The following is a 12,940-nucleotide window of genomic DNA, read 5'->3' on the forward strand; positions in this document are numbered from 1 at the left end:
TAGAATCATTAATTTCTTATTAAGAATATTTGGTTTACTAATTTTCTTTAGTTCGTTTATCTGGCCAATATTTAAAAATTTTAACTATTATGACTTTTTTCTAAATACAAATTTAAAACAAATAACAAATAAAATATTAGATTAGACAAAAATAGTAGAGAATAAAATTAAAGTAAATTTATTAGAAAAATTGTGACCAGGCGCATCCACCATTAATACTGTCGACCAAAACTTAAATTTTGCTTCAGTTTAAGAATAATTTAATAATCAAACATGTTAATAGTTAACCAATGCACGTTTCGGATAGGGATTGAATGGGTGACTATTAACTAACAAGGACAAAATGAAAATTAAAAAAAAACGTAATGTAAAATAAATGAAAAGATGACGAGTATTAAATTTAATTATATTTTTATAAAGACAAAAAATATTACAATAAACTATATATGTATAATAAAAGTACGTCGACTTACGCTAAATAAAAACTATACAATAATCATTTCATTATTTTCACTTAAATATAAACAACATGTTCTTGCTTCATATGTTTCTTGTTTTGTTTTGTTTGTTTGTTTATTACAGAAAAATAGGGACAAACACAATGAAAAATTAATAAAAAAAAACAATAGAACAAGAATATAAAACAAAACATACACTAATTGGCCTACGTAACTAAAGGTAGGTTCAGTGTTTGTGTGTATGTTTATGTCTCCACTTAATAAAAAAAAATACGCACTATATACAAAGACTTCCTCACAACCGAGGAATAATAATAATAGTAATAATAATAACTAAAAAAAAAAGAATCTTATACAAGTATTAACAATTTTCTTCAATATCACCAAAAAAAAATATAATAATAATATATAATAATAAAAATACATACATAAATTGTGTGTGTCGAATTTTATTTTATTTTTTGTGAACAAAGAGACGGAAAATCTTCATATTTTTCTTTCTCTATACATATATATAATAATAATTCAACAACAACAACAAAAAATTGAAGAAGTACAGTTAGTGTGTGGTTTTTTTTCTTTTCTTCTTTTTCACGACGACAGATCGGAGGTGTTGTAAATATACACACGGATAAAACAACAAACGAAAACGCATTATTTTTGTACAAGAAACCAAAAAAAAAACATGCAACAACCCTTAACTACATCAATTTACTTTAGTTTAATTTACAATAATAATAATAATAATATTAATTAATTAATCAATATGTTTTTTTTGTTATAATATATACTTTGTTTTATATCTTTTTTTACTTCTTCATACAATTATCACATGTTCAATTTGTAGGTTTCTTAGGTTTATTTACTTTTAAATATCTGCCTCCTCTTCCTTTCATCATTATATAATAATTTTCACCAATTTTTGTTTTTTTTTCTTCTTGGACGCAAAAGAGTTGTTCGTAGTGTAAAAAAATCTAGTCGCTTTAAAAAATATCATCAGTTGTATAACTTTTGTTTGTCATTTTTGTTTTGTTTGTTGTGCGCACCAATCTATATATATATATAATACACTTATTAAAAGTTATTACATGTATGTATACTATATATGTAATGTATATTTACTCCACTGAGTTTTTAACCTGGGTTAGTTTCCTTATCAAGATTTAAATTTACATAATATTTATATATACTTAATTCATCATTATCAATTAACGTTTCTCTTTTTTTTTGCGTTTTTCCTCTTCTCAATCATCTTTATATACATATATATAGAAATCTGTATATCATCATAATAAATATATTACTTTCGTCCTGAACTGTTGCACTTTTGTTTTTTTTTTGTTTGAGTTAGAGAGTTTCACTTAATTTGTATCAATTGTTTTTGTTTTTCCCAAAAGAAGACACATAATTTGCTTCGCTTTTTTTTAAAGTTTGTTTCATCTTTTGTTTCTCCGCTCTTCTTCGTCGATCAAGGTACAAACGTTTACAAAAAAAAAATAATCTCAAGCGATCAATTCAAATTCCAATCACGTAACTTAATAAAAGAAAACGAATATTTAAAACAAAAAAAAAATTATATAAATCACAGAACGTTACAACAGCTTGCTTTTCTTTTCGATAATAATAATTTAAAAAAAAAATAAAATAAATTTTCTTCGCTTGAATTCGCTTTTATTTCTATATATATATTATTATTATTACTATTTAGTTTCCTTTTATAAACAAAAAAAAAATCATATATAAACAATCTCTAACCGAGTTTACAAATAATAAAGGGAAAACTTTATACACATAAATAATTTAGAGCAAAAAAAAAAAATTACAACGAATTGAAAAAAAACGTACTAAAAATTAAACAAGGAGTGTTAATTAAATAAATACTATACAGAATGTACACTAATTAAGACTTAAATTAATTATAAGAACAAAAAAGAAATATCATTAAAGTAATTTCACTTAGAATATATATATATAAAAAAATCGGTTAATTTATATGTATGTATATAAAAAAAAACAAAATAGTAACGGGAGGCGTCTTGTACTTAAGTACAAATTAATTAATTAAAGTATTGCAAAAATTACACAAAGTATTTACACAAAAAAAAAAAATGGATTATTACAAATGCATTTCGTTTAAAAAAATTAATTAATTAGTTAATTATGATTTTTTCTTAAGAAGTCGCTTCGTTTTCTTTACATATTTTCTTCCATTTAAATTTACTTTGTAGAGCAGTGTACATCTGAGATCATTTCGCTAATGACATAACAATTACAATAATAACTTCATCTTCAACTGTTTTGACTGTCGTTCTTTTGTTTCGACAGCGCGCCTACTTGCACGAAGATAGAGAGAGTTATTATATATATATATACTTTTCTTTCACATTTATATATTATATTGACGATAAATATTCTATTCGTCTCTTTCCAAATAGATTTTCTCACTTACATAATTATATATATATTTTGCTACTCCGAAACAGGAAAAACAATTTTTTAAAAAAAGTATACGAAGAACGAAAACTGTTTTTAAACTTTCTGCTTCTCATCGTTCAAATTTTCATATTTTTTTTTTGCAACTTTTCATTATTTTTTTCTTTCCGTCCGTCCAGGCACCTCTCGCAGTCTCATTTCCAAAAATGTTTCCTTTCAAATCCTTCTTCAATCATCTTATTCGGACTCTCCTCCTCGTCCTCTTTCGTGAAAAACTTCTTCACTTCACTCCTTCTTCACGTGTAGAATAGAACAGAGGAGGTAGAGCGCCGAACAGCACCAGACTTTTCTCTTTCTCGTGTAAAAAATCTACATCCAAAATACCATGTCTCTCTTATCACAAAAAAACTTTTTCCATCCCGATCCACTACTTTCTTCGCTTCCTCCTCTTCCACTTCAGATATAATAAAAAACACATTTATAATAATAGATGTAATATATATATAATATAATATTTATCAACAAATAGGTATATTTCTTCATCTCTCGCTTCACTACCTTAACATTTAATGGTTCCTTCATTTCATATTTACAAAAAACGTTTGTATTCATTTATTCAATTGATTTAGAAAGAAAAATTATAAAAACATTGTCTGTGTTGTATTCGGAGTACGAAACGAAATAATAATGAACAAACAAAAAAAATAATAGAGAAACAGTTTTACGTAATTAATATCATCGTCGAAACATTTGCGATTTGTTTAAAGAGAGAAACGAAAAGATACAAATAATAAACAGAAAATCAAAAAAAAACCACAACCAAAAATTTATTTAATAGAAGAAAACGAGTCGCACTTCTTTTTTTTTTCCATTCTTCTTCACCACGTTCATCCAGAGCGGGGAATTTTACTTTTACTTTCCGCACTTTACCAAAAAAAAACAATAATAATAATAAACCGGGGTGGTCGATCTTTAATGCCGTTTGCATTGAAGGAAAGAACCACCGCCCATCGATCAATCATCACAACCACTAACCTCTCTGAGATCTCTTCCCGTTCTAATTCGTTGTAAACCGAGGATTTTCCATCCACGTTTCTTTCTTCTCTCTATATATGTTTCTTCTGGTGCCGAAGGCGGCGCCGCGCGCGCGAACTGCAGAAAATGAATTACGGTTGTTTTGTTCTTCTCCGCTTTCCCCCATCATCCGGATTTGGGAAACGGACAAATATGCGTCTCTTATATATTTTGTGTATATATATAAAAAAAAAGAGTTAGTTGTACTATCGAGACAGTGCTTCATTACAAAATCACTGAGATGATGATGATCCTTGCTTCTTCATTTGCTTTTTTTTGTTTGTTTGTTTGTGGTGTCTGCGTATGTATGTATGTGATTGTGTGTGCGGCGCGAGGGTCGTGTTTGGTTGGGATTTATCGTCCACCTCACGCTCCGGTGCAGTCGATCTCGATGATGTCCTTCGGGACGTCGACGAACTGATAGACGAGCCTCTGGCCGTCCACCTTGGCGAGGATTCCTCGCTGGTAGTAGTACCTGAGGGCACGGCCCATCGTCTCGTAGTTCATGTCCGGCTTGTTCTTGTGCAGACCCCAGAGCCGCGACACCGCCTTCGAGTCGACGAGCTTGAAGACGCCCTTCTCCCGGTTCGTCCACTTGATGTACCTGGGACAGTACTCCCTATCTTGGAGCAGCTTGAGCAAAAATTCCCAAAGGTAGGTCGTCGATCCTTCGCGGCTCTTCCTCTTCACCGAACCGGGTTCTCCAGCCCTCGGCTTCTTCACCTTCTTCAGCTTGCGCGGCGTGAAGCCCAGCTCCAGCATGTACGACAGTTCGTCGTTCACGCTCGACGTCGCCGCCTGGATCACCGACGTCGGGATGGCGTGACCCCTCGGCGGAGATGGCGCAGACGGCGTCGCGAACGGCGAATGGATGTTGTGATGGTAGCCCTGCATGTGCGAGTTCTGTTGTACTTGGTGAGGATGCTGCAGTGATGATAAATAACTATAACTATCCGGCACTGAAAACAAACAAAAAAAAAACAATAAGTACAAGTCAAAATCACCAAAAACTTAATTTACTCAGTTTCTATCATCAATTACATTCATCAAATAAACGAATACTTAATAGTCTTACACAACAAAAAGGAACAAGCAATAATAAAACAGTTTAGTTTTTTCTACCATTCTTTTCTTGCACAGACATTTTTTTCACAATTCCGCGAGTTGCGACACTTCAACGCTTAATTAATTGACCAATTGCGAAACGCTGCTCGAAACATTTGCATATCAGAATGAATGCTGTAGGAATCATTTAAAAAGTGTATTATTTTCACTTATTAATTAAAAATCAATCAGTTTAAAATGTGACAATCACGGTTTGTGAGGACAATGAAGTGGTTTTTCAATAGTTTGACCCAATTCCGTGCCGCTTCCTACATTACTCTGTTACGCACACCGCGCGTTATATTTTTTTCTCTCGAAATTGCACGTCCCAAATTCCGATTTATCTCGTTCTCTCAGTGCTTATCTTCTAGATGAGAGCGAACTTTATGTCGAAAACACTACAATAATTTGCCAAGTTCAACTACAAAATCTGTTACAAACAAACAAGGTAATGTATGTGGAAGAGAATTGGTGTCGATGCAAATATTTATATATATATATAGATATAAGTCGGTCTGCAGATAGTAAAAGTACACGACATTATTCCTAGCTGATAATGGAAATCGTATTATATACATGTTGTATTTATATAAATACATTTTATTTTTCCGCGGAGTTACGCAACGCGATAAAAGTCGCGACTGCGTTATTTATTTATTTATAAGAAGGAGAAGGAATAACAAACAGCTAAATACATTTGCATTAGAGACGATTTGTTGCTACCCGAAAAAAAAATTTATATCTGACTCCGTTTTATCCCCAAGGACCCGAGAAATCTGTTTCTCTCTCTGTTGCTCTCACTATCTGCGTGTATATGTGTCCACGTAATGCGAATGCACGAGAGATAAAGAAAAAAGGAATCGTAATGTGCAGTGCGATAAAAAAAGCGAAAAAAAAATAATTTAACGCACACACATTCACGAAACTTATCAGGTGGATGGGTATACAGAAGATAAAAAGTGGGTCAGAGAGCGGGTGGAAGGTCACTTAATACGTGCATACGACAAGGAGGAGAAGAAGTTTATAAGGAAGGATGTGCAAGAGTGAGAGGAAGATGGGGTTAGTCGTGTACGCAGAAATACCTGCACTCGCACATAATACAGGTAGAACTTTAGAGGGAGGGTGAAAATGCCGGAAGAAACTTGTGAGGGGTCCGCTTGAGTGCAGGTAGCAGCAACCACACGAAACTCCCTTCACGCACAACACACAAAAAAAATAAATAAATTAAGGATTGAAGGAGAAAAAAAAAATAATATTGTGTATACACAGATAATGGAGAAGGCAATGACGTGAAAGGAGAGAAGTATTTATGAGATAATCGTAGGGGTATTATTATTATTATTATAATATATAATCAGTAAAGAAAACAACCCGAAAATATGACGGGATTGAGAAATTCTTCAATTGAAAATATATGGTTAATTAGTACAAAAAGTAATAGCTTTGCGCTCGAGGATTAATCGCATCGTTTAATGGGTTTACGCTCACGATAAGACCCAGAACTGATACCCGAGGCTCCGGTTAAAAATACAAATAAAATTTTTGATTTATCCAAGCGCCGCCACCGCGATACGAAATTATTTAACTTCGCATACTTATTTTGTTTTTCTCAGCGATTCATTCATCATATTTATTCATTTTATTGTAATAAAATTGGCAAAAAAAGCATAAATAAACAATTGTATTACTTGTCAAGTAATAAGAGTATTCAACTGCTCTGATGTTTCATAACAAAATGTATTTTGTATTTTTATATTCAAGTCTGTTTCGGGTCTCGTTTTTTGTTAATATTTCCTCCGTTCATGATTAATTAGCATACAGCGCGAATGCGAACCGAGTTTGCGGTCAAGGATTTATTTGCAATCGTTCAGATGGAGTAACAATAACGAATATCGAAGAAACGTACGTACGTACGACACACACGGAGCGAGAGGAAAGGAACAATGCAGAAAATAATCGAAAAGAAACCTAGTGTTTGTGTGTGTTTCCCTGGTGGTGAGAGTACACACATAACGCAAAAAGGATAGAAAGCTAAGCTGCAGATGCATGCAAAGACGCATTAACAATGCAATAACGCATTTCCCTTTGGTTTTCGTTCATTAAGCGAACGCGAATAATTAACAAATCCATTACACATATCCTTGAGGCGACCAGTTTTCATTCAACGTTAATATTTCGTGGACATGTAATCAAATTACGTAAATATTTTTTGCGTCGCGTTCAATTTATAAATCGATTGTTTCGATGGAATCCGACGAGTTTGTTTTGACGCCCCGAAAAAAAAATTATATATATACATGTAATGTAACAACTCTTTGTTTCGAAATCGAGGAAGACACAGAAGACGCTCGTTTCCGGCCAAACTCTACTTCGAATGACTTGTTTTTCTTTTTAAATTTATTTATTGACTTGTAGCATTGTTCAAATTCTTGCTTTTGTTGCATTCTTAATCTTTTTGGCTTTCAATTTGTTGTTTGTTGCATCAAAACAAAAAAAAAAACATTCTTTTCGACTTTCGTTCAAGGATTTTTGATTAATTAATAAATTAGTGATTAGTTTTTTTTTTATATAATTAGATTTTCTTGTGTTAAATGCAATAAGTTTGAATATGGAATTGATGTTTGTATTAAAGTGGTATTAAATGGAAATATGTTTGAGTTTAGCTGCTGATACAGTCATAGGCGTGCTTAAAAGGCTAATAATAATTATTTTTTTGGGTAAATAACAAGATTGGTTAGTGGAATTGCTGTTGGTGAGGTGGTATTAAATGGGAAAATGTCTGTAAGAGCACCATTTTTCACAAGTAATTTCATTGTCGCCGGTATAAAATGTACAATTTGGTAATTGGATGCGTCTGCTCATCGTGTCGTTTCTTTTTTTTTCGCTTGTTCTTTCGTTGGTTGCGACTCGGTGGATAGGTTGGATTGAAGCAGTGCGAGAAGGAAGAGGCGAAGAAGGAGTGTCGTAATTTTAGTGGCCAGTGTCTGGCGACGAGGGGGAGTAGTCGGGATATGCAATGTAGAGAACATTGACCAGGAAATGAGAGTGACGCGCTAACCTTCAACCGCTCATGTCCTTGCAACGCGAAAATAGATGCAAACACAAACGCATCCACTGTACGTACATACAACTTTGATGATGATGATGATGTTGTGTGAGTGTTTGTATGTATGTATATATAATCCGTACAATTTCACTGCCAGGATGCAATTATAGAGAGACAACTGGCCGTAATATAAACAATGTCATTAGACTTAATGTCATTATTCGCAATTAGAGATGATTGCGTCGGATTCGAGAGATGTCGCGCTTGTTTCCGCGCCCCGAAATGTCATTGGCAGCGGAGGTCGTCGGAATTTGGAGTGGGCCTCCTCCGATACCTGAGGATGCCAAAGTCATGGGTCCATTGGCCCCTTTTTTCAGCCACCCTCTCCTGATATTACCACCAATTTGCCTACGACGAGGAAGACCCCAAGAGCTGAAAAGCACTTCCGGCGTTTGCGTCGTCTTCATGGTCGTAGTCGTCCTCCTCCTCTTTAGAGGTACAAGTGCAAGATCTGCGAAGGCCACGGGCGCATGTGCAGATCTCTATAATTATATCACTGCTGTTGCGAGCTGCTGCTGCTGCTGCAAGCACAAGTGCATATACGAACCGATGATCCGCGTTTTTGCGGGGTGTTGGAGGGCGCGACGGGGGTTCCCCGGGCTCCGGCATTGGGGTGACCGCCCGACCCCAAGGTCCGTCCCGGCTCAGTGGCGTGCGACTCCTTCTACTCTCGCATCCACGCGTAGACCTCCTCTTTTCCTATACTATATACTATACCCACCACCAACCAACCAACCGAGCCAAGAGGAGAGACCAAACCAAGAACCGAAACTGGGATTCGATGTAATCAGGTTATCGGGTCTTACGCAATTACGCTGCACGTCTGCAGCCTTCCCATTCTCGACCTCCGCCAATATCATAATAATTCGATGAAAAACGAAAAGTGGCATCATCCATATTTCGATTTAGATGTAAATTGGTGGATGAAACCTCGAGCTTCTCATCCGCCTCCTCTCTCGCAAATCCTGCGGAGCTTAAGATAGAAAAAGAGAGAAGAAAGAGGCAGGAATGAATAGGAAGGAGGAGGAAGAACGAGGATGAAAGATGCATGCATGTGTGTGTATATAGTGGGCACACGCGAGTGTTGGTGTCGGAAATGCATATGCACACAGGAATGGCGGCTGTCTAGCGCGACGACGGCGGTCACTGGTTCATCGACTTTGCGACTTTCCACGAGCTGAAGGTCACCGTAATGAGCCCGCACTCTCCGTTTCTTTCGTGAAGACCATAGAGAAGAGAGGAGAGGAGAAAAGAGAAGAGACGTGGAAGAGAGGAGCGAGCCCAAACCGCCATCAATCCTTCCCCAACAAGAAACAAACGCAACAGAAACAGCAACCACCAACACCGACGACAACAATAACCGCAAACGGCACAGAACAAACGATCAAAAAGAGGAAACGAATAAACGATAAAAGAATTCCTCCGCACCGGAAATATAATCCAATCACGCTAATCTCCGCATGCAAATGATGCAGCAAACCTCCAATCCGAAAGCAATCAATGACAAATAGTTTCTACTATTCTTAAAAGACAATTTAGATAAATTCCAACATCAACTTGAGAATACCATCAAATATTGAAGTTACTAGATCAGTGGTACAATTAATCTTTATATACTAACGATTTGATCTAGCAACTTAGCACATTTAACAATGCGTCCATCTACAAACGTTTCTTGTTTACTGATGATACTTTAGCGCATTTCCAGCAAATTTATACTTAGGTATTATAATCAAAATTGAATAATGACTAATAATTCCAAATTCGTTTTCCTGTTTAATCAAAGAAATCAAATAATAACAGAAGATTTCGGTATTGCGACTTTGAATTCATAAAATCTGTATGTTTAGAGTGATGGAATTTGGCTGACAGAGGTTATGAGAACGCACGGTTCTCGCAGGAATTCGCGAAATAATGCGCGCAGGATTGCGACGACGGTGATGATGATGATGATGCCGCTATTATTAGACCGGGCGCGAATCGAACGTTGTCGGGTGAAAAAAAAAATATAAGAGAAATAAAGTAAAGAAGCGATCATGATCATCGTTTATTTGGTTTCGGAAATAAGCGTTGCACGCCCGTGAAACCAAACACCCAAGGCAAATGGCGGAAGCAATAAAACCAAACAGAAGAAAAAAAAGAGAGGAAGGAAGGAAGAAATTATGCAATCCGGAGAAGAACGTTTTTCATTTCATAAAACATTGATACGTTCGTTTCGAACAAACAGTGAAACGATTAATTATCTAATTAGTCTATTTATAAACGCAAGATTCACTTTTTTTTTTATATAAACATATATTTTGCTTACGCACAAGTTGTCTCCCATCAGCGTTTTAAATAATCGTCACGTACGTGCGACTTTATCTCACCTTCTTTCGTAATTCGCGTTATTTTTTCGGTCATTTTAACAAAGCAGATTTACTAGCGAAAAACGCAGTTTGTTGTTAAATGTTGACGTTAAAGAAAAGAAAAATACGTACGTATTCACAATTTGCGTTGAATTTTTACGAATCTCCGACGAAATCTAAATTAATTCGTTTTTGACCTGATTCAGTGAGACGTAATTAATAATATAGAGAAACAACGTTTCTTGTTCTTCCCGAAATTGGGTCATCATCGCCGTTGCTCAACAAACTATAAGAAAGAATTCGGATGAAACAACAACAAGAAAATTCGTCATTCAAGAAAAATTTCCGCAATTAAAAGATTTCTCAAAGTCATCTTGCAATTGAAACAATTGTAATTATGTAATAAGAATTTGAAAAGATTAAGCTGCAAAGTGCACGAAACCTTGTTAATCCTTAATTACTACACCTTATCATACGTTCGATATCTTAATGCTAGCCTATCTCAACATCGAACGCGTTTCGTAGTTTGCAATTGTGTGAGCGCATTATTACATTTTATATGTAATAATTGTTGTTCATAAAACGATGATTCGTGTTTTTTTTTTTAAATTTCGTGTGGTTTTAGATAGATAAAGTTGCAATCAATATTCATTTCAACCAATTTCAATAATCGAATTGCGACGCAATTTTTTTTTTGGCACACGCAACTGTTCACAATTTAGGGCAGGTCGTGAAGTGCAAAAAATAAAATACGCCAACCTTAAAATAAGCGATGACATAAATATCTGTATGTTACATACACGAATTATAAATATATATATATTATTTTTTTTCTCTCTGCTATAATATATTATTGCTTGCTTTATCTTTATCTCGTATTTCAGTGTAAACTGCAATCTAAGTCCGGAAGATAATTCGAACCCAGGGTTTATCGTCTCGAATGTTGAAGTACATCAGTGTTTTCGTGCAAATTAATGATGTAGGTTGAGAGAGAGAGAAGAGAGAAAAGCAGATTATTGCTCAATATTTATTCGGCTACTTTACATACGGGCTTATTTTTGTATGTGTGTGTGTATAGCTTACATTATGCGTTATGGTTACGTAAGCCACGACCTCGGACAATGTCACTGGGCAGGCCAGGCCGGCCGCCAGACGGAAATAGATAACTCTAAAGTGAGTGAGAGCCGCAATCCACTTTCGGTTTCTATGCAGGAGGAGCGCAGCGCTTTCGACGAGATTTTTGGCCAGGAAAAAGGAAAACGAAAATATTCCTGAAAATTGATACATACACATACACACACGTATACATACATAATATGTACATACACACACACACAAAAGAAGCAGCGAGCGTCCAGCTTTTTATAGATTCCCCCTATGTTTATGCATCCGCGACGCCTATAAATATAACCTTCGGATATCGCCATTGGTTGGATCCGATAAAAAGAATCGCTCGGATCCCACCTATTTCGGCGTGAGATAGGTCAAAACAAAAAAAAATGAATTATAAAACTGTAGCGTTTCCACGGATCCTTTAGCCCTTCCGTTTCCTTTTTCAAGTTCATTTTCCTTCTGGTCGCTGCATAGTTTCTTGAATGAAACGAGCGCGTCGACCGGGAAAACTGGTAATCTCATACGCTACGATAGAGAGAGCGAGAGTCTCTACCTAGACCAAAGCGACCAGCAGCAGCAGCATTACTGACCTATCCTAGACAAATCACGAAGCTTAACTGTTGTTGTTCACTTCTCCTTAACTGTTCGGATTCCGTCACGCTCCTCCGCGGAAACCAAAACAACCTCATCCTCTATGCTTTTCCTCTTGCAAATACACAGCGTTTCGTCCTTACTTTCCCCATTTTTAATTACCCAAATTGCTTTTCTTTACCCGACAATTACTTAATCCTCGCATTCAGAAACTAATTACACTTTTTTTTGTCAATAACTAAATTTGTTTTTTTTAGATTATCAAATATTGTTTTGCAGGAAAGTGCAAAACAAACTAATCGAAATTTGTTTCTATTAAAGAATACAATTTGGTGACGCAATTAAATAAACGGAAACGATTAAAAATATCTCTATATCTGTCTAAAAATTTCGATTACACTGATAATTCAAAGAAATTACAACCTCATCCTCTATGGTTTTCCTCTTGCAAATCCCGCAAATACACAGAGTTTCGTCCATTTCTAATTACCCAAATTGCTTTTCTTTTTCCTACAATTACTTAATCTTCGCATTCAGAAACTAATTACACTTTTTTATCAATAACTAAATTTGTTTTTTTAGATTATCAAATATTGTTTTTGCAGGAAAGTGCAAAACAAACTAATCGAAACTTGTTTCTATTAAAGAATACAATTTGGTGACGCAATTAAATAAACGGAAACGATTAAAATATCTCTATATCTCTAAAAATT

The 12,940-nt window shown here is 35.0% G+C and overlaps 1 protein-coding gene across 1 annotated transcript in view; it reads right to left on the reverse strand.

Moving 5' to 3' along the window:
* Positions 1 to 3,709: 3,709 nt before the first annotated feature.
* LOC108557986 (ecdysone-induced protein 74EF-like) overlaps positions 3,710 to 12,940 on the reverse strand; it is a 21,291-nt gene continuing 12,060 nt past the window's right edge. The window contains exon 4 of the mRNA XM_017914746.1: positions 3,710 to 4,924. Within this exon, the coding sequence (XP_017770235.1) occupies positions 4,332 to 4,924 (593 nt within the window). The 3' untranslated portion in view covers positions 3,710 to 4,331. The remainder of the gene's footprint in view (positions 4,925 to 12,940) is intronic.

This window comes from Nicrophorus vespilloides, unplaced genomic scaffold (genome assembly GCF_001412225.1).
Source record: "Nicrophorus vespilloides isolate i.1.1-1 unplaced genomic scaffold, Nicve_v1.0, whole genome shotgun sequence".
Lineage (NCBI taxonomy): Eukaryota > Metazoa > Arthropoda > Insecta > Coleoptera > Silphidae > Nicrophorus > Nicrophorus vespilloides.